The 22,056-nt window shown below is 31.4% G+C and overlaps 2 protein-coding genes across 2 annotated transcripts; both read left to right on the forward strand.

The window, feature by feature from the left end:
• Positions 1-2,472: 2,472 nt before the first annotated feature.
• Positions 2,473-6,306, forward strand: LOC130645433 (dehydrodolichyl diphosphate synthase complex subunit DHDDS-like). Its single transcript, XM_057451419.1, has 7 exons — positions 2,473-2,782; positions 2,875-3,017; positions 3,408-3,524; positions 4,170-4,271; positions 4,633-4,747; positions 5,158-5,265; positions 5,383-6,306. Exons 1-7 carry the CDS (start codon positions 2,591-2,593, stop codon positions 5,605-5,607), a joined length of 1,002 nt encoding a protein of 333 aa, XP_057307402.1. The 5' UTR covers positions 2,473-2,590; the 3' UTR covers positions 5,608-6,306.
• A 1,646-nt stretch (positions 6,307-7,952) lies between these two features.
• LOC130645435 (uncharacterized protein RP689-like) lies at positions 7,953-15,699 on the forward strand. Its single transcript, XM_057451423.1, has 3 exons — positions 7,953-8,430; positions 11,415-11,727; positions 14,737-15,699. Exons 1-3 carry the CDS (start codon positions 8,391-8,393, stop codon positions 15,176-15,178), a joined length of 795 nt encoding a protein of 264 aa, XP_057307406.1. The 5' UTR covers positions 7,953-8,390; the 3' UTR covers positions 15,179-15,699.
• The last annotated feature ends 6,357 nt before the right edge of the window (positions 15,700-22,056 follow it).

Here is a 22,056-nt window from a genome sequence, read left to right on the forward strand (position 1 = left end):
AGTTTACAGGTTTGATTGAAAGGTATACTTTATATCACGTGATCAATAAAATTTTGCTCAATAATATAAAAGAGTTGGTTCGTAGTCACGTGCTCAATCTTGCTCATGAGCTTAAAACTTTTAAACTTACTACCGCAGTATTAAAGTAGATGTCAACCACTAAAATTTAAGTCGGTGCTTTGTTTCCCCTTAGCAACTTTAGGACTGTTCTTATTTCGTATTCCGTGGACCTTGATCCGTTTCGTGGAAAATTCAAAACTTTAAAAATGGTAGTCTAGTCTTGATGCGCTTTTTCTTATCTTATGTCAATTTTAATTTTCTTTTTCAAATATAACTGTGAAAATGCGTGTCTTGTGACAATGGTGTGTCAGATTAAATTGTTTTTCGTCACAGAAAAAATTTTTTTGCATGATTTCTTATACCCCTCTCAGCTTTTTCGTAAAAAAGTCTGCAAAGCGTAAACGAAAGTCTCATTATATATCGTTGTGTTAAATAAAGAAAAATACGCTATAAGAACAACCTTCGATACTATAGAGAATTACACCATATATTTATCACCTATTTTTTAGTATATCTATTATGCAATAATATACCACCTATCATTTGCGTAATTTGCTCAATTAAGGATACTGTATTGGTAGCTATAAATATAATTTTTTTACAAAAAACAATTTTCTCAAAAATATGTGGAGTTGGATATTCTCTACCATAATAAAAATGTTTACTTAGTTATCGGTAGTTTGCTTAACACCTTCTGCACATCTTTAAATAGGCTATTGTTGTAAAGGTCATGTTGCAAAAAACTCTTTTACGAGGAATTTTAGATGTTCGTTTTTCACAATGTATACATGACTTAAATGTCTGAAACTCCCCTCCATGATGGAGAAACTCAACAAAACCTTGCACATGTGCTCATCGGTACCTGCTGCAAATGACTTTGTCACATTTTATGTATATTTTGATTATTTAAAGAAAAAGACAGGTTAAAACACAAAAGAGCGAGCAAAAATTCATTTTTTCATTAATTTTTAAATAAAAAACGAACAAGGCATTTTTGAAAAAAATGTGACAAAGTGTTGTTGTTATGGTAATGCTAAAGTGAGTGATAAATATGACACAGAAAAAAAATAAAACGGAGGGGAGTTTCGAACGTTTTATTAAAAAACAAAGACATGGATTTATGCCTACCTGGAAAAAAATTTTTATATTTATATTATCCTATAGACAATTTAATTTGCTTTTATTTTCAATAAATAATTTTGAAAAAAAAAACATAATTTTTGAGAAATAATGAATATACTGAATATCTGTCTATTCCCCTTACAGTATTCTTAATACAATAATTACTAATTATGCCAACAAAGTCGTTAATTACGCCAACAAAGTTGCTAATTACGGCAACAAAGTTGGCACAATTCTCCATATTATAAAGTAGATTATAGCAATTGATAGCTCCTTTATGAAGAATCACCGGAACATGATTATGCTTTTAATAGGGTTATTGGTCACCTGGAGAAAATGGCCATACCTAAAAAAGTAAAGAAGTTGCATATACTTGTTTATAGTGTATGTATCAGTATGTTACGCTGACTTGTTTTGCGTATTTTGCGTTCACGTTACGCTCGTCAGATTAATGTATTTCTTCGTATTTGATATGTGTCATTTATTATATATAAGAAGGAATAGGCGAAATCAGTCAGCTTATTATTTTATATTATACTTTTGAGAAATGTTTGCGAAAGACTGTTGGCATAATTATACATAGGATATATTTGTCATTTACGCGAGCATTTTTTTGCATATTATTTTACCCGATACGCGAATATAATTGAGTGGAAAAGAAAACATCACCAGTTTCATCAATTAAATTTATTGACAACTCTTCGACCGTATACGGCCATTATCAAGTCATTCACAGATATTATTTCGTAAAAGATTATTTAAACATTACGATTGTACAAAATGTACGAATATTGTTCACGTAATTCTCTATATTTATATATTATAACGATTTCACATAATTCTCCATATATATGATATATCGATATAGTGAGTGTAATACGCAAATGTCTGCTATCTCGTTTTTGTCAGGCCTTCACATGCATGATCTAACAATTTCAAGGAAGAATTTTGATCTTAGAGAAGAAATTAGTACATCAGTTTACTATTCTCGGTTTTGGGTTATCACTATCAAAAAAAAAAAGAACTTTAGAGGAAAAGAACTTTAGAGGAAAATGAGTGGCATATTTATAGATTTATTAGCAAAAATTATTTAAAACAGGAAATTTGGAATACCAATACATTATTAGAACAGGATTAATTGTGATTTAAAGTTTTATAGGAGTTTGACTGTATTATTCAACTGTTGTGAAACAATTTCTCTGAAGTTAATTTTTTCACTCAATAGAAAATGGGTAAATAAATACTGCTTTCAATTAAGTCTTCCCCACTAGCACAAATGAATTCATATTGACTATGAAATCTCTAGAGCTATGTATTGCAGTATTGGACCCTAACACGAAACATGATATTTTTATAGTTGCTTAACCTGTCATTAGATTTTAATTTATAGATCTGCTTATTATTAAATATGTCATCAACCTGGTTTGGAAAGCAAGAAAAAAAACCCAGCTGGTTCCTCAGATTTTGTTATCAGGTATTAAGATCTGGAAATATACCTAATCATGTTGCTTTTATCATGGATGGTAACAGACGCTTTGCTAAAAATCAAAATATATCCAGAAAAGAAGGTCATTCAAAAGGTTTTGATATATTAACTGAGGTATATAATAAAGTTGTAAGACAATATTATAGTTAAATGTTTAGAGATTTTTCAATTTAATTAACTGTAACATTGCATGTGGTTTTGTGCAGGTACTGCAGTGGTGTTTTGAGTTGGGTATATCAGAAGTAACCGTATATGCTTTCAGCATAGAAAATTTCAAGCGATCATCAGATGAAGTTGAAGCATTAATGAATATATTTAAGGACAAATTAGAAAAACTAATGGAGGAAGAGTAAGTAATATATCCCAGTCAAACTTTAATAAGGTGGCCACGCAGTCCTACTTTAATCCTGATAAAAATTAAATATATAATGGTGTTTTAATGTCTTCATAATAACTGTAAGATGTGCAAATAAAAAGAATATACAACATTAACATTAACAGGACAGTCTAGTACTAATGACGTTAGTTTACGTCCTTGATTAATTTAACAAATGTGACAAACAAAGTAATTCAGTAAGCAGGAAATTTGTTAATATAAGCCAAACGTTTTTAAAAACATAGATAGATACAAAGTGGAAATAAAACAATTCCCTGCACAAACACAGATTTTGAATTAGATTAAAGATAAGTTACACATTTGCTTTAATAGGACATTTTACCTTTGTTTTTAATTATTTAGAGAAGCAATTATGAAGTTTGGCGTATGTATTAGATTTGTTGGTGATATTTCTTTATTTAATACTGAAATCCAAGAAGCTATTGCTAAAGTTGTTAATTTGACAAAAGACAACAATAAGTATGATATTACTATTATATACTGTTGTAGGTAAAAAATCTGTTTTTTAAATGTAGTTTTTTTAGCTGATAAAAAAGACAAAAATATTTATTCTTTGAAGTAGTATGTTTTTAAAAGTTCTTTACAGGTATGCGTAATTTCTAATCTGCAGTGCACATCAAAAAGATTCTGATACCATAAGGGCCTTAAATAATGCTGTATTAAATCTTGCAGAATTGATTTTTCTGGGAAATGTTTTTACCAATTTGGGAAATATTTGTAAAAATAATTTTGGCAAAGAAAAATATATTCAGCGAAATAAGAGCGATAATATCATATTTTTACTAATTGAGAAATATTTTCTAAAAACCACCCATGAACCGAAATTTACCATCGCAAAATATTTGCTTGATATCCTATTCCAAATAATAAATTTCACAAAATATATTTTAAGTGACCCAATGTTTAATGCTGATGAATCTCACAATTAAATCCAATATTAATTTATTTAGCATTAATTGATCATCTTAAGGGTAGTATGAAAAATCCATATGTTACCAGAAAATAATGGTCATAGGAAAAAGTTTTTTCATAGACATTGTATTTAATTGAAATTAGAGATATTTCTTTCAACTGTTCAATAAAGTTAAAAAGTACATCTTTTAGGTCGTTTTTAAACATAGCTATGGCATACACTTCAAGAGACGAAATCACGAACGCCATCAAAGAGATTGCAGTTGGTGTCGATAATGGAAAGATAAAAGAAAGGTAACATCAGCTTGAATAAATAAAGCTTGAAATATATGATACTTGCAAATTTAATGCTCCAGCTATTATTAAATATTTAATATTGCAAAATACTATTCCTAAATTTATTTCAAAATCACTGAGGTTATTTTTTGTGTTTCTCTTGTTTTAAAATGCAAATCTCAAAAGTTTTATTAGTAGGAATTGTTTACGATTCGAATGTGAAAAGACCCTCTACTAATGTGAGGAATATTTCGTTGTTGTATATTAAAATTTGTTCTTTTTTGATGAAATGTAATGTTTTTTTTGAAAGAGTTCAGTTTGATTTTGGAAATAGCTTTCTTTGATTATTCCTTTAAACGGTGCAGATTTCTCGTTTTAGCGACATAACTGAAGAGCTTATTGAAAATTGTTTCTACACCAATCAATGTCAGCCAGTTGATTTGCTTATCAGAACATCTGGAGAAGTGCGTTTGAGTGATTTTCTATTGTGGCAGGTATTATGATCAGTATTCACGCTTACGTTTTTTAATACTTGGTTTTCAAAAACATCTTTTCCTAACGTCAATACTTTTTTTTCTCCACGTATGGCTGATTGTTATTGTCTGACATTTTTTATTTTCTTTTTCACGCCATTGTGTGCTAATAATAATCTTGTTTATGAAGTACGTGTGTAGTTCCCTGCATCTTTGAGGCTTATGTTTTGAATTTAAAAAGTTGATAAAAGCTTATTTCAAAATTTCATTATTGCAGATATTTCGATTTAATATGAAATCCTGACATTTGCATCGATATTTTTTTACTATTTATGGATACACATAAAGACAACGAAGTTCAAAACTCCATTTGCGGCAGCCTTTTTTCAACAAAACTGTAGTAGAACTTCCATATTACTTTTTTATTCTAGACCTCCTTCTCAATTCTCTGTTTTATTGATGTTTTATGGCCAGCGTTATCAGTATGGGATTTCTTCTATTGTATTTTAAGATATCAACTTGGATTTAACACTATGGAGGTATAATATATTATTTTACTACCTAATAGTCCTGCTGTAGCTTTTAACTTTATTTAAATGTATTTCGTTTGCTTATTTTTTTTTCATTAAATCATTAAGTCTTTGTTTACTTTTTAGAATGCAAAAGAACTGACTAAACTAAAAGAGACGCGCACACAAATGGACAACGATTTAAAAAATGCTCATCGGGAATTAAAGAGAGCCAACAAAGAAAACGATAAAGAAGCGTTAAATGCTCGCCTTATAGAATATACCACTGAACGTAAACAGAGGACTGAGCTGTTTCTACAGGATTTGAATGAAAAAAGACTAAAAAATATTCTAGCACATTTGAAAACATAATGGAAATTTATTGGAACCTAAAAAAGTGTCACTTTTAGTTGCAATGCTGTTTTCAATAGGATACTATGCACTGACTGAATCAATTTCGGTATTTTTTGATTAGTGACACATGACAATTAACTGAATTAGCCTTCAAAGTTACAACTTCGCGAATTCGACCCTATTTACAAAAATAAATGTATACCGGAAAACTTTCTTGATGCATTTTGATTTTTTAAAGGCGAACCAGTGTGAAAAGGATCGTTCTTTTAGAAGTCGTTTTCATTAAAGAGAAAGTGTGTCAATTTTTTTAAAAAAATTTTGCCATCTGCAAAAGTTATTAATTATGACGTATTCGCAAAAAATTATGCTTGTTAACTGCAAAAATTATGATGTGAAAAAAAATTATGCTTGCTAAATGCAAAAGTAATAATGATTTTCTTCCTAACAAAAATGTAAATGCAAAATTTTTGTGATCTTAATGTACATGTTAAATTCATTAATAATGTATTTTGTATTATATAGCTACAATATTTTCATCGATTACTCTACTTTTTGAAAAGAAAAAAAATATTGTGACCTGTGACGTATTGAGACCTTCATCGCTATATATTATCGCATATTACCTTATCAAACTATGTTTACTATGTAAAGTTCATTGTAAAGAATTATATAAAAATAATTATATACATATTATGGAATAAAATATTAAAGTCAAAAGATATTTTTCCCTTTCAGAACTAATATCGGAAAATACTTCGGTTACTGGTCGGCGGTCCGTGGAAAAATTCACGGGTTCGCCCCTCCTTTTTATACCGCATTACGCGTGTCTCGCTATTTGCAGTACCATTTTGCGTTACAGACAGACAGACGTATACGGGTATTATAATATAGAACTAGTCGTTAGCCCGTGGAAAAATCCACGGGGTCGCCCGTCCTTTAAATTAAACCGTTGCAACAAAGTGGAAAGAAATATATCGCATTTGGTATTAATGCGCATTTTAAAAATTTCATGTTTCCGTTACGGGACAAGGCTTTCGCGGACACACAGACAGACAGACGGCTGTCATTAAAAAGATATTATGAAAAATGTGACAATATAAACAAAGCAGAAAATTTACCAGAGTCGATTTAACCCTGAAGTTGCTAGAAACACAGATAGATACAAAGTGGAAACAATTTCTAGTGGTATGATAACTAAATCTTTAACATCTGCAAAAATTATTAATTACAACGCATGCTTGTAAAATGCGAACGGTTGTTAGCTGAAACTATATTTTATTTTAGTAATATATTTTCCTTGTTTACAATATTTTTATCACTTACGCCAATTTTTAAAAGGAAAAAAATACTGTTAATATTGTTGTTGTTTACGGGCGGGCAAAAATGAAAAAAAAAACACAACTCAAACATCAAACGGACCTTGTGTACACGAAATACGGAGTTTATTGGCGATCTGTTATACTGCGTATTAGTCATGCGCTCCCCCGTGTTCCAGTTTTACCAACGGAGAAGTTTTTGAAAACAGCTGACCAGGCGATCGGAAAAGTTGCGTATCGGCCGTTGTATTGTTATTTTCAATCGCGGATCACCTGGGACTCAGGGAGCTTCATAAGTGATAAGGAAATGTTTTTATCACATTTTCAGAAAACAAGGCAAGAGCCCTGCACAAACTAAATGGCTATTAAATATGTGCATATAAAACTGGCCATCAAAATATTGTAGTGTTGTGTAAATATGTATATCTAATATTTTAAGAAAATAATTTCCACTAACACGAAATACAAACCCCAGTATTATTTACTTTGGAAATTCACGTTTATGATTGCGCCTAACTTCCATGTTTATAAGTTTATATTGGCTTGGCCCCAAATCCCACCCTTGCTACCTAGAAACCTGAATACACTGTTAAGAAGATTAGCTTCCCTGATAAAAGTGCGGTCAGATGTTTTCTGAAGCTTTGAAATGTCGAATCCGTTTACATCAATAGATAGGGCAGCAGTCATTAAGGAAAAAAGCTCGATGCACAATTTCACAATCGGTAATGTTATTTCGAAATTTATTTTGAATTGGTGTGTCAGGTTTGATCCAATGTGGACAAACCTATCAAAAGTTTCTCCATCGTCGAGTTTCAAAACATGTGGAGAATAATTAAAATAAATGACCAATCACATTACGCAGTGTTTGTTATTCCGTCAATCAAATTTTCACAAGTTAAAAACATGGCCTGGGGTTACACTCTATAAAAAAAAAGACATACACGAACCAGGACTTCCGATTTTGTTGTTAATTTAATTAGGCGTACTTTATCGCCCTAAACCTTGTCAGTCCATATTTCGTCTTGTTTGTCCCAATTTAGAGAAATTTAAGGCCAATTTAAAAGATTTTTATTTTCTACATTCGATATGCTCAACACGTGAAATAGGAAGGTTCCAAAGTGGTTCATTATATATGCCAAAATTATGTAAATTGTCCGCTGGATAGAGAGCTATATTCATTATTCATCCGCACTGATTTTCCAACATAATTTATGAAAACAAAGAAAAAAACAATCGTATCTTGCAAAGGTACTTTTTGTTAGTAACAGCAACAGTACTACCTTGCAGCTCATCAACACTTACTTTAAAAAGCACCCGTTTCTCATCATTGCGCATGATATTTGAATCTGTATACAGCAAGTGAGGTTGCTAGCTCATAATCGTATTTAAAAATCATGCTGAATGCTCTGTTCTCTCGAAAGTATGGCTTACTTATTTGTATGATGGATTTAGTCTGTTGGCAGGCTGGTTGATATAAGCAAGGGAATGATATCTTCATCATGGGAGAACGGATTTGTTATAGCAGGTACGGTTAGCGACAGAACGTTTTCTTTATTATAAGTATTTTGTCTGTCCCTTAAATCTTTCCTCCAAGCTTAAACCAACCAACCACACACAATGCTCGGGGTATTCACACAGGGCGAAAATCTGATTTCGGAGTAATGTATGACGGTAAACTTTCAATGGCCTAACGGCTAATTTATTGACATTGCAACAGTGGAACATTTATTTTGTTTTGTATTGCAGCATATGCACACATCCTAGTATTGTAGACATTAAAGACAACTGAATTTTTCATTTTTATTGTTCTCTGAAAAACATGAACAAAATATGTACCATTTTTTTCATTCTATGTTTTTTAATTTCGCTTTTTATTCAATGTCAACATCATCTTCCTCATCGTCAGATAAAATATTATTAGAGATAAAAGAGAACAAAAATTTAAACTAAGCGCCCAGATTCTCAAGGCAGTTTTCAAGGCGCCCCTTTTCTAGATTGGGTACTTAATTATCATGGCGCTTAATAAGTGCTGGGAGCTTATTGAACTTTAAGGTATGAACAGCCACTTCGCAGGATTTCTAAGCAACTTTAATACAAACAATTTAAAATGTAAGCACCAAATTTTTTTTTGACTTCGGCTTTTTAAACTGCCTTTCTGGACTTGCATTAATGTTGAAATTGTCGAACTTCGTTTTGAGTGTCCTGGTAAGTAAGTAGTATATTTCCACGTTGTGTTACAATAATACAAAAATATAAAATGATAAAATATTTTGAAACACTTCACAAATTTTCATGTCAATTTTGCACAAGGGTCATGCTTATTTTCTTTCTATGATCCCAATTCATCCTCGTCCACGGGATTTGTTGTGTGATGACAAAACCGCTAGCAATTACATGATGACAACGGAGGCACGATTTCAAAAGGCAAACACCCCTGGTGACGAGGTTTATTCCAATTTTACTATTTGTGACACACAAGCACCCTAAGCGTCCTCCATGCCCTAAGATATGACTTATGCTCATCCATAAAGCAGCTCTCTTTTCCTGATGTTGAACGAAATATAATTTTTAGCTGGGTATTAGGTAAACAAACATTTGATCTCAAGCCCAACATTTTTCTCCTTTTTTGCTAACCAACCAATCAGGCAACTTCACTATTAAGCGTAAAGAATTATTTTTAGCAACTTGAGTCTCAGGTTGGTCTCTTAAGGTTAATAAAAAGTGGAAGAAATTTTTGAGGTACGGTATTTGAAATAGTCACAAACTTTTGAATAAATTAACATTTTTCAAAGTCCTTTTTAGTGCAATCTAGTCATCAGGGGTTGTTAGGTTTTTTTTGTATTAGGGCGTTCTGGAAACGAGATTTGTTTTCAAGCATAATTTGAAGCTAAAAAATTATGTTTTGCTATTTGAATTCTATTTGATAATATCAATGTAGTGTTAAAAAAAACTTCAACAACAGACATCTCACCATTATTCACCCCAAATCACTTTGAGATAAACTTCGAGATCTTATCTCAAAGAGCTCTTGGGACAAGAATGACATTTCACATACTTTAAAACTAAAATCCTGTAAGTTTATTGCAGTAACATTAATTCTGACTATATATCACTGATGCACTTTCACCACGCTTTCATATTCCTGTCTTTCCTTATTAATTTTACATTAAAACATGCAGGAAGCATCACTGTATCTTAATTCGTTCCTAGGACAACGCCACAACATCTAATAACAAAACAGAATGCCGTCATAAGTGGAGTCACTTTTGTATGATATAATAATCACGTTATGTTTTAAAAATAATTTTCCATAAACTTACAAGGAAATAGTCAGTTTTTCATGCATTGTTTTTTATTGCTGATACAACTTAAATACCTCCTTGATTCTGTATGACATTTGATCTTGATTAAGATATTACGTTAAAGTTTCAAATTTGTTGTTATTCAAGCATAATCACAACCCCTTTTAGGAAAAAAACGAAACAGGGCTATGCAAAAGTGATATTGCAAGAGATAACAAGTGGCTTCGTTGCTACCCAGTGGAGCCACTTTGTATGTCGTAAGAATCGCGTTATGTTCTAAAAATAACTTACCATGGAGAAGGTCGATCACTGTTTCCTGTTTTTGAAACTTGTTAAATTTTTATTTTATTCTTTGTTTTATTTATTTATATATTATTTTCTTTCTTTTTTTATTTATTTGCGCGACCTGACTTTTTGTTTTGTTATGAAACTTTTTGAACTCGCATTTTCTCTTCCGTTATGCTATGGTGTATTACAAGAAAAATATTTTTCAATTCTGATACCAAATTCTATTGTTACGAAAAAGCGTCCAGTGCTAGGTTTAACACAATCGCAAATCCATTATTGATTCACGAAAGAAGATGTTAGGGCGCGAAATGCTTAAGTCTTTCGTCAAATTACATTTAACTGTAATTGAATTAGCATATCAGTAAAAGAGAAGCAATGTTAAATTTCTAGAACTATCATTGTTTCTAAAATTGAACGATGACACAAAAAGAAGGAAGTTTAAAATATAGAATATGTCTTGACAAAAATAATAACAAAATAAAATTAAAACCACAAGTAATCATTCATTTTAACTTGCAAAATCGTTCCCAGTCAAAACATTTTATGTCGAAAGATCTGGGATCAAGTTTACAATAAACTTAGCAACCAAACTACCTCATTAACGGAGCTTGAAAAGTGGGCGCATAATTCTAAATATAAGTACATCACATTCCACGTTTCACGCACAATAAATTAAGAAAGAAAAAAAATCCAACTATGCATTTTTTTATTCAGCATAATTTAGCAAAGAAAGCTAAAAAATTAAAAAATATCAATCACGGGAAAAAAGTTTGAGAATTCGGTTTATTCATAGAGACTTTGGTACCTCCGTTTATACACAAAAGGACTTGGAAACCTGGTTTATTGACAAAGAGTTTGGGAACACCCGTTTCTTGAAAATTGTTATCAGAAAGCGCGTGTCTGCCGTTTCTTCTTTCAGGAATGATGGCGTCGCATAGGGTAGTGGAGATTTCAACGCAATTCATCAATTTTTTGGAGAAAATGAGGAAAAGATATAAGTTATTTCGCCTTCGGGCACGTCGCACAAGAAGAGTTATGACGTGTGTGCTTATATACTCCATGTTGACCTTATTGTATATCATCCTGAATTATCATCCGTTTGTGTGGTATACTCGCAGCGGACATAAATGCGAAACACCTATAAATGAAATGAAAGATTTAAAGGAATTAATACGAGATACAAATGGGGCATTAAACGAATTAAAACTGACCCATGCTTTGGTTTATGGAAGGTAAGTTCTTATTGGAAATATTACGATTTCAAAAGTTTACAGAAAGAGAAAAGCTTTTAGTCACTACCTGAAGTTACATATAGTTAGCATATAGTATGGTATATTATAGTACATTATTTAATTAGAAATATGGCCTGGACAATGGATGAGTTCCTAGTGATTTTTTGTTTATTTCTAAAAGGTCATAAGTTAACAGGATACATTGGCATGGAGCAAAAAAAAGCATTCGTGCTTATAAGATTTTCTAAATTGTTGTTGCTGGGAATATTTTCTGGAATTCTAGAGCCGATGATAAAAATAATGTACAATAAAAAAGATGCATAAAAATAATATTTCTCTCCACAGTTTATGAAAAAGAAAACACTTTAATAAAATGTTTTTCGCGTCATTCACAAAAAATAAGTTATAGAGAACGGTAATTTAATTAAAAATAAAAGAATTTAGCAAATACAAGTTTCGAAGAATCGTTAAAAAAACTTATTTAAGGAAAAAAAGGGGAAAGAAGTTAAATTTTAGCCTGCCCATAGTCAACCATTTCCAGCCTAATTAATTTTATAAAGTTGTTTTGATATAAAAAAATACTGTGCCTGAAGATTTTAATAAACGTAAAAGTATTCAGAAACTCTTAATTCATTCTTTTCTTAATTTATTCGCCACTAAAAATTAATTCCATAAAGGTTTTGAAAAGAATAATTTAAATTCCCATGTATGGTTAAATCCAAAAAATTTTAAGTTGTTTTGCTTTAAAATTAAAATGAAAAAACCAATTAATAATGCGAATTTTGAAATTTTAAACTTTTCGTAATCAGCTATTTTCTTTTTAAAGCTGTGCACATTTTTTTTCTCGTGTGAACGAATTTCAAATGAGCACACGAATTCAAAATTTTTAAAGCAAGGATAATATTCTTTTGTTCCTTTTTTAAAAATTGTTTATAATTTCGAACTGGTTTAACAACAGGGTTACTTATTTTTTAATTCTTTAAGATCGTCTTAAAAACATTTTTTCTTCCACCAAAGTTTAATCTTCTGTTCACTGAAACTTAAAAAATTTGAGCAATGAAAATATCTACTGACCCTAAGTTAAGACAATTTTGAAGTTTTAATTTGTAATCTTTTTTTTTTTTGACTTTGTTTTTATATTCAAGTCATCGTGTATTTCCCCTTAAAATCTTTAGAAAAAAGTCAAGAAAATTCACACTTAAGTGGGAAGACATAAATCATAAATTATAACATGAAATAGTTCAATCACGCCACTACTAATTATAAATCATCCACAATGGAGAGCTCATTATAATTAAATGTTTTGCAACTCCCGCCAAGGAGAGCGGAATCGGTCAATGCCAAAGAGGGAAATTTTAAGGAAAGCAAATACTTTTTTTCTCTGCAAGATAAAATATAGGAAAAAAAGTCTCAACCCAAATTACAGATGTCACAAATGCAATTATTCTTCTAGAGTAAATATTCATTTATAATTCCTGTCAGTTTTTCTCCGTTGCTTAAATGGCATCTAACTCGATGTAACATAAATCACACAAGTAGACAAACACGCCTTAAAATTTAATTGGTTTGTAACAACCAGTGGGGCGGCAGGGGTGTTGCGCCCCTCCCAATATTATGTGTGTATAGAAATCACAACCGTCCCCAAAATCTAAAGGAAGAAAGTGAGATTCAAAGTGAGAAAGGAAGAAAGTGAGATGCTTTTGTGCAGTAAAGCATATTTCTTATTTTTTATGACAGTCAAACTCGTTGATGAAAAGTTTCTTTATTCATGTAATTGTTGGCTTCACAAGTCGCCATAACCGTGCAAACTTTAAAGTTGCTTAGACGAGAGAAATTTAGAAGAAATAATTTTCAATTAATTTAAAAATTGTTCAACTGACGATGTAGAATCCTTAAAAATCATTGCTACTCGATTGTGTGTGATTTTTGTAAAAGTGTTTGCATGTAGCTAATTCGAAAAAACTTGATCGTAACATATAGCTATGAGGCTAATAGTTATAAGAAGCTTTCGTACCTGTTGTGGACGATGACACAAAAAGTGATATAACAGAATGCCATTCAAGGATTTGAAGGATCTAAAACAGAAAATATAGGAAACAACTTAAAGTTAGTTAAGTGTCACGTAGACATCTTAGAGCACCTTTGTTTCTGCTTTATATCTATTTTAGTTTCTATAATGTGATCTATTTTAGTTTTCAATAAAAACCTAAGAATTCCAGGTTAATGGTTTTATAAGTGATCATGTGACTAATAAATAAATAATAAAAGAACGTAAAAACAAAATTTTGACTTACAGGGGGAGAAGAACGATGATCAACATTCATCAGTAAAACCTTGCCATAACTGATTTGCTAACATTCTGCTTCCCATTTATGCTTGCCTTCATCTCTATGTAGTAATTTTATTATCTTTAAGATCTGCGTTGATGCACATCACTGCTTCTTTTGTCCAGAAGTTAGTCCCAAAATAGAAGGTGGTACGATAAATGGGCGTGACACGCACCTGGGGTCTGCTTAATTCAGCCCTAGTCCTCATGATTTAAATAGTATTCCAAGACATATAGATGGAGATGGATAGATTGCTACCTTATTAACATTTTCAAATTTGTTTAGTCAAAGTTTCTCTTTTTGCTACGATGTTAAATATACAGTATGAAGAATGATTGATCCAAATTTTAACTATATTCCTTAAACTTCGACAACTATATACTAAATTTCGCAGTTCAGAAGCGAATCTGCTAACAAGAGTACTGAGCGTCGAAACCTTTTACAAATAAATAAGGACAGGTTGTTGATATATATCTGTTCTTCATAACAGTAAGTCTTGAAATTGTTTCATCAGCAAGTTATCAAGCGAGTGTTATTGTATTTTCACATCATAGGACAGTTACTTAGAATTGACAGGTCATTTAGTTTACATTCTGAAATTGGCAGGTATTTGCAAAAAAAGATGTACCTGGTTTATAATTATTACAATTATTATTTAACAAACTATTTGTTTTCTTTTCAGCTTATGGGGCGCTGTTCGTTACAAAAATCCGTTACCTTGGGACAACGATGTAGATTTGGCTTTATTGGATGATGAAATCAGTGCAGTTGACCAGCAAAAAATGGTTAGTGTATTCAACAAGAGGGGCATAAACATATACTATAGACTATGGTTTGGAACATATCGTGTTGAAAAGAACACAGCACGTGGTGATCTAATGGTATTTAGAAAAACGTTTTTTAACGAAATGGTACGAACTGGTTTAGAACCATGGGTTTTCTTTTTGAATCATCGAAAATTCCATACCGTACCTGCTCGATTGTTTAAAAAGCCTCTACCGCAACTGCTATTTGCAGGGGTAAATATTTCCGTCCCGCGAAATGGTATAGAAATACAAAAACATTTTTATCCACATGATTGGTGGAAAGAGATGAAACCATCCGGCTGTGAACCAGAAAGATAGCAGTTAGATAGTTTTATATATATATTTTAATGTTTGTTAATTTTCGCACTTGTAGCAATGAAATCCTTTCTCTTTTAAATCTGCCCTTTATAGATATTGTTTAGTATTTTTTCAACATCATTTTGTAAGTATAGTCGTTTTTATAAAAAAATAATACTCTCTAGAAAGCTTACAAAATTATAGATAATTTAACTTGACACTTTGTGTTTTAGATTCACAAATAACTAGGCATGTTGATTGATATAATTAAAAATTAAAACTAAGCAATTGCCAGGTTTAAAAGTTTATTTTATTTGCAAAATTTTGCGCTTTTAAAGGTAAACTAACGTAATTTTGTTTAAGATTTTAATTCAGGGATATAGTAATGACTTAGTTATAACGTAATTAATCCCTAAAGTTGACTTTAAACCTCTTTAAAATTCCTAATATCTTGCTATTTTTCTTTCCACAGTGGTGGTCGTTATTTGCATTTAAAAACGACACTAATCACCACGGTTATTAGTGATTAAACATCCAAGTGGTGTTTCTCTTGCAGGACTTGGAGAGAATTGTGGCTGCGACAAACCACGAAAATTAGCCAGCCTTCCAAACACTGGATTATTAATTCAATGTTTTACGTACATAAAATTTCTTTACTGTTTCTTGAAAATATGAAGCTTTAGGTGTGAAAATGTGACTTTGACTTTTCATTTAAATTGCTGTGTAAGCAAAAATTTCCAGATAAAATGTTTTACGAGCTTCAACTTTTTAGTACTACATTATTCTTTATCTGTAGCCATGTTGGTTGCACAAGGTTGTGCGGAGTTTTTTGTCCATTTTTATTTTCACATAAAAAACCGTTGCATATTTTGAAAAATTCTTGGGTAGCATTCTAATTTAAAGATTCCAGAGTAAAAATATCTCTGCACACCATATTATAGCTGTATGATTTACCAAACATGTCTGAAAATTCTAAAGAAAACTAATCATAAAGGAAGTTGGAGCTGGCGCAGTGCAGTACTATGAAGATCAGCATAAATTTCAACGTTATGCGCCATCTTTGATGTTATCAAGGTTTCTCTACGTAATATTTTCCGTATTATGTTACAAGCACGCAGCACTGAAGCAATATTCCACAGAAGTAAATATTGATGCGTGGTCTAAAAATAACCTTTTGTAACAAATTATTTGGGCTTTTTTGTGTTGTATTTTCAAAGGGTTACTGCCACTTTACCTTATATAAAAAATTACACATAAATAAACAACATAAACCATGCTAGCGTCGAGATAATCGAACTCAACTAATTCGTACAACTTTTAAAAAGTTGTGAAGGAATTGTCACTTAAAACGCTCCTTGAAAAAACTTAATTCTTAATAACAACCCATAAAACACCTCAAATTTTTTTTCCTGGATATTTCGCCTTAGGTCAAAGGTTGACAGCAACTAAGAAAAGTTTGATCACGTGATTGTATTTAATTATGCAAATTAATGAAAAGAATTAAAATAATAGCGGTTACATACAGGAAATACGCTCTTCTTTACGCAATATTATAAAAATGTACGATCAAAACACACATAGAAGAGGAATATGAACTAAATCACCGGGTCTCGTTTTTCGATTCAAGAAATAAACGCTCTTGAACTTACAGCGGTCAGCTCTCCGTAAAAGAAAAATGAAAACGCTTCTCCTTTTCATGGACGCAGTATTGCTAGCATATTCAAATCTCAAATTTTCTTCAAGCCCAAAAAATATTAAATATGGAATTTTTTGAACTTCTTTTCTCAGCATTTTTTATTGCTGTATGTTCATTTAGAATAGGAATTATTTTCGCGTGCTGAGCAAAGCAGTAAGCACCAGGGATAATTAATCCTTTACCCCAGGGCTTGTAAAACATAACACTAGTTTATATTAAATTTGTAAAAATTGTAAAATCTAAAATCAAACCTCTCTAAATCAAACAATTTTTTGCCCTGTCTGCTTTTAACTTCGCTGCACGTTGTCAATTAACACATACAAATAATTTTGGATGTTCAGGAAAACTTTTTTATTTTTATGATAAGCGTTCATGTAATACAACATCATAAGATATTTCCTAATAAGCAATCGTCACAAAAACTATTTTCTCACCCTCAAAAATGGTAAAAGGTTGGTAAGTTATCGACATAAGAAAAAACATGCAACGTCGTGAACAAAGTTAGAACCCAGAAGTCACGTTACATGTGTAGCTAAAAGTAGCACAGGAATAGTTTCTTCCCTTTCTTTGTCTGTCATATTATGTTCGAAATGACCTGGACTGAATAAAGTTAAGGAGCATCAAAACGTTTAAACACACATGTGTTTAAACGTTTTAATTGTACAAAGAGAACAATAAAAAAACTAATTCAACTAATCACACCACAACTAAACTGTTTATGTGTCGTTAGTACATAGATAAGAAGAAATCCAAATGCCATATAGTATTTTCATCAAATATTTAACAAATTTGCTTCCTGTGTGTGTCATACTAGAGGATGAAGAAGCGAACCACTACTGCACTGACACTCGCAGCTTGCATTGACAGGTTGCTGAAAGGTTTGCCAGGACATCTGTTGGTCATTTGTCAATGTTTTTCGCAGAAATGAATAAAACACCACTTTTTGTTTACACATTCCACTACCAGATAAACATGCAGGGGTGGAACTATCGCATTCAATACTTTTCACAAAACGAGGAATGCTATAATAAAAAGTGCAGGCGTTATTTCTTCTCATGTAAATAATGCAAGCACAAAAAAATATTATCTACCACGATAAATATTGTTATTACTTACACTGTCTGTCCAAAATCCACAGTTTTGACACAAACGCCACATAAGCGAATAAGATGAGAGGCCGTTGAGCTGCCCTTTGAATAACAAGTTCTTTTATCAATTGCTATTTGACTGCGAAGATTACCCATCTTTCCTTTATTATGACCCAAAAGTTCTTTATTAGCATTAAATAAATGTTTGTCAGTCTTTACACTGGCAAAATATGTTGGTTTAGATTGAATGTCTTCCGTAAATGGATAAATTACATCACCTCTTTTAGAATCCTCAACTTCAATATTTATACCTTGCATTGGTAACCGAATCTCTTGGAATTCATACTTCTGCGCTTGTTCTGACATTGGACCACCATATAACAACCTCACCAAAGGCTGACTAGCTTTCTTAATTTCATTCACATCTTTCCCGAGTTTTAAGTACTTCAAAGCCATTACCAAAGACTTCTCTGCAGCACTTGGCTCTGTATACTGCTTTATAGGAAGAGCTGATTGCAACTCTGTTCGCTTTAGTATATCAACTTTCTTTGTATGTTCTTCTGCTTCTTCGTTTGTAAAGAAAACAAAGTCAGCAAGCGGACCAGCTCCATTATACAAATCGAGTAACTTTGTTTTAATTTCTTTTTTTGATGTAGATTCACCAAAGTGGAAGAACAGTACGCTGATGAGTATAGAGATTGGTGTTTTCATCCTTAGGGATAATCTAAGTATAAAAAGAACAAAACAAAAAACATGGGGACAAGCGCTACAACATTTCAAAGTGAGGAGAAGTGCTATATATTTATTCTTTGTTACGGGTTAGAGTTACAAGTTAGCAAATAAGTAGGAGAGTAGCGGGACTATAGCCTTCTCCCAAGGCCTGAAGGAAAATAGCATTTAGAATTTCTTAAAGAACGATCTAACCAATGTTAATTATTCTTAAAGCTAATTTTTAGAAATACTTTAAAAACAAAAGTAGCATAAAATTTTCAGAAAAGTATTAAAATTATCCTTCTATTATTGCAGCTATATCAATCAAGTATCAGATACTGAGACCAACTTTATTTTCCACCATCAGTACTTTGCGCAAATCCCAGACATGTAAAATAGAAAGTTGCAAAATTTCCATCTATTTTTACAGCATTTTTGAGTTACTACTAAAAGCACATTTTTGTCAACTTGAAATTTGTCGAATTTGCAAATATATAAAAGCGAAAACTTTTTTTTAAAAAAAAATCAGCAAACAAAACGCTTTCTACAGTGCGCAGAAATTCAACTTAAAGAAAATGTTGGTCTATACAAAATATAAATTCTTACCTTTCTTACTTGGTACTGACAGTTTTCACCAAGGTATTTCGAAGCGTTTCCAAAATCTTTTGATCTTAATATAAAAACTCTCTTTTTTGCGGAAATATATGAGAGTTACCTAAGCAACAAAAACTCATTTTCAGCATTTTAAAATATTTCCTCTTCAGAAACGTAAAATTAAATGACTTATAGCTCGTCGTAATAACTAGCTTGGAGTTCTCTATTCCATAAAAAATTATAAATTCCTGTTCCCTTCTTACGTTAAACCTTGGATGTTAAACGAAAGTTTGTCCTTTTCTATTTTTGGTGCCAAAAAGCTGCAGTGTAAAAACTTATATTTAAAGATGCTGTGATCATTTACAGGATTTCACCCAACGTTAAGAACATAAGTATTTTTAGTCGGGGATGGTAATCATTTTGGGAATTCTGAAGCAATCTCAGTTTATTTAGTAAAACATTTAATATTATTTTATTTGCATTATAATGTCCTATGTTTTTTATAAGAACTAAAAATTTTAATTTTTAAAAAACACTGCTTGAAAAAATGTTAGTGGACAGATTTTATTTAAATGTTCGGCGAAATATAGCTGAGGTATATATTATATATATATAATACCTGGATTAAAACAGGAAAAAAACAAAAGCACAAATAACAAATTTTAACTTTGTATCGTTGCAAATTAACTACTTTTAAGGAAGGCTTCTTTGTTCGCATTCAAACCAGCCGATGTACGTCAGACAGCTGTTTGTAATTTAAAACAATCCTTTATTTCGTTATTTGCATTTAAAAACGACACTAATCGCCACAGTTATTGATGATAAAACATCCAAGTGGTGTTTCTCTTGCAGGACTTGGAGAGAATTGTGGCTGCTACAAACCACGAAAATTTGCCAGCCTTCCAAACACTGGATTATTAATTCAATGTTTTACGTACATAAAATTTCTTTACTGTTTCTTGAAAATATGAAGCTTTAGGTGTGAAAATGTGACTTTGACTTTTCATTTAAATTGCTGTGTAAGCAAAATTTCCAGATAAAATGTTTTACGAGCTTCAACTTTTTAGTACTACATTATTCTTTATCTGTAGCCATGTTGGTTGCACAAGGTTGTGCGGAGTTTTTTGTCCATTTTTATTTTCACATAAAAAACCGTTGTATATTTTGAAAAATTCTTGGGTAGCATTCTAATTTAAAGATTCCAGAGTAAAAATATCTCTGCACACCATATTATAGCTGTATGATTTACCAAACATGTCTGAAAATTCTAAAGAAAACTAATCATAAAGGAAGTTGGAGCTGGCGCAGTGCAGTACTATGAAGATCAGCATAAATTTCAACGTTATGCGCCATCTTTGATGTTATCAAGGTTTCTCTACGTAATATTTTCCGTATTATGTTACAAGCACGCAGCACTGAAGCAATATTCCACAGAAGTAAATATTGATGCGTGGTCTAAAAATAACCTTTTGTAACAAATTATTTGGGCTTTTTTGTGTTGTATTTTCAAAGGGTTACTGCCACTTTACCTTATATAAAAAATTACACATAAATAAACAACATAAACCATGCTAGCGTCGAGATAATCGAACTCAACTAATTCGTACAACTTTTAAAAAGTTGTGAAGGAATTGTCACTTAAAACGCTCCTTGAAAAAACTTAATTCTTAATAACAACCCATAAAACACCTCAAATTTTTTTTCCTGGATATTTCGCCTTAGGTCAAAGGTTGACAGCAACTAAGAAAAGTTTGATCACGTGATTGTATTTAATTATGCAAATTAATGAAAAGAATTAAAATAATAGCGGTTACATACAGGAAATACGCTCTTCTTTACGCAATATTATAAAAATGTACGATCAAAACACACATAGAAGAGGAATATGAACTAAATCACCGGGTCTCGTTTTTCGATTCAAGAAATAAACGCTCTTGGACTTACAGCGGTCAGCTCTCCGTAAAAGAAAAATGAAAACGCTTCTCCTTTTCATGGACGCAGTATTGCTAGCATATTCAAATCTCAAATTTTCTTCAAGCCCAAAAAATATTAAATATGGAATTTTTTGAACTTCTTTTCTCAGCATTTTTTATTGCTGTATGTTCATTTAGAATAGGAATTATTTTCGCGTGCTGAGCAAAGCAGTAAGCACCAGGGATAATTAATCCTTTACCACAGGGCTTGTAAAACATAACACTAGTTTATATTAAATTTGTAAAAATTGTAAAATCTAAAATCAAACCTCTCTAAATCAAACAATTTTTTGCCCTGTCTGCTTTTAACTTCGCTGCACGTTGTCAATTAACACATACAAATAATTTTGGATGTTCAGGAAAACTTTTTTATTTTTATGATAAGCGTTCATGTAATACAACATCATAAGATATTTCCTAATAAGCAATCGTCACAAAAACTATTTTCTCACCCTCAAAAATGGTAAAAGGTTGGTAAGTTATCGACATAAGAAAAAACATGCAACGTCGTGAACAAAGTTAGAACCCAGAAGTCACGTTACATGTGTAGCTAAAAGTAGCACAGGAATAGTTTCTTCCCTTTCTTTGTCTGTCATATTATGTTCGAAATGACCTGGACTGAATAAAGTTAAGGAGCATCAAAACGTTTAAACACACATGTGTTTAAACGTTTTAATTGTACAAAGAGAACAATAAAAAAACTAATTCAACTAATCACACCACAACTAAACTGTTTATGTGTCGTTAGTACATAGATAAGAAGAAATCCAAATGCCATATAGTATTTTCATCAAATATTTAACAAATTTGCTTCCTGTGTGTGTCATACTAGAGGAT

Source organism: Hydractinia symbiolongicarpus, chromosome 5, assembly GCF_029227915.1.
Source record: "Hydractinia symbiolongicarpus strain clone_291-10 chromosome 5, HSymV2.1, whole genome shotgun sequence".
NCBI lineage: Eukaryota > Metazoa > Cnidaria > Hydrozoa > Anthoathecata > Hydractiniidae > Hydractinia > Hydractinia symbiolongicarpus.

Excerpts from the sequence above, each read along its gene's own strand:
- LOC130645433 (XM_057451419.1), top strand. The coding sequence starts at position 2,591 with ATGTCATCAACCTGGTTTGGAAAGCAAGAAAAAAAACCCAGCTGGTTC. Across the intron at positions 3,018-3,407 it reads GAAAAACTAATGGAGGAAGA|AGAAGCAATTATGAAGTTTG; the intron begins GTAAGTAATATA and ends TTAATTATTTAG. Across the intron at positions 3,525-4,169 it reads TTGACAAAAGACAACAATAA|GTCGTTTTTAAACATAGCTA; the intron begins GTATGATATTAC and ends TACATCTTTTAG.
- LOC130645435 (XM_057451423.1), top strand. The coding sequence starts at position 8,391 with ATGATATCTTCATCATGGGAGAACGGATTTGTTATAGCAG. Across the intron at positions 8,431-11,414 it reads GAACGGATTTGTTATAGCAG|GAATGATGGCGTCGCATAGG; the intron begins GTACGGTTAGCG and ends TTCTTCTTTCAG. Across the intron at positions 11,728-14,736 it reads CATGCTTTGGTTTATGGAAG|CTTATGGGGCGCTGTTCGTT; the intron begins GTAAGTTCTTAT and ends TTTTCTTTTCAG.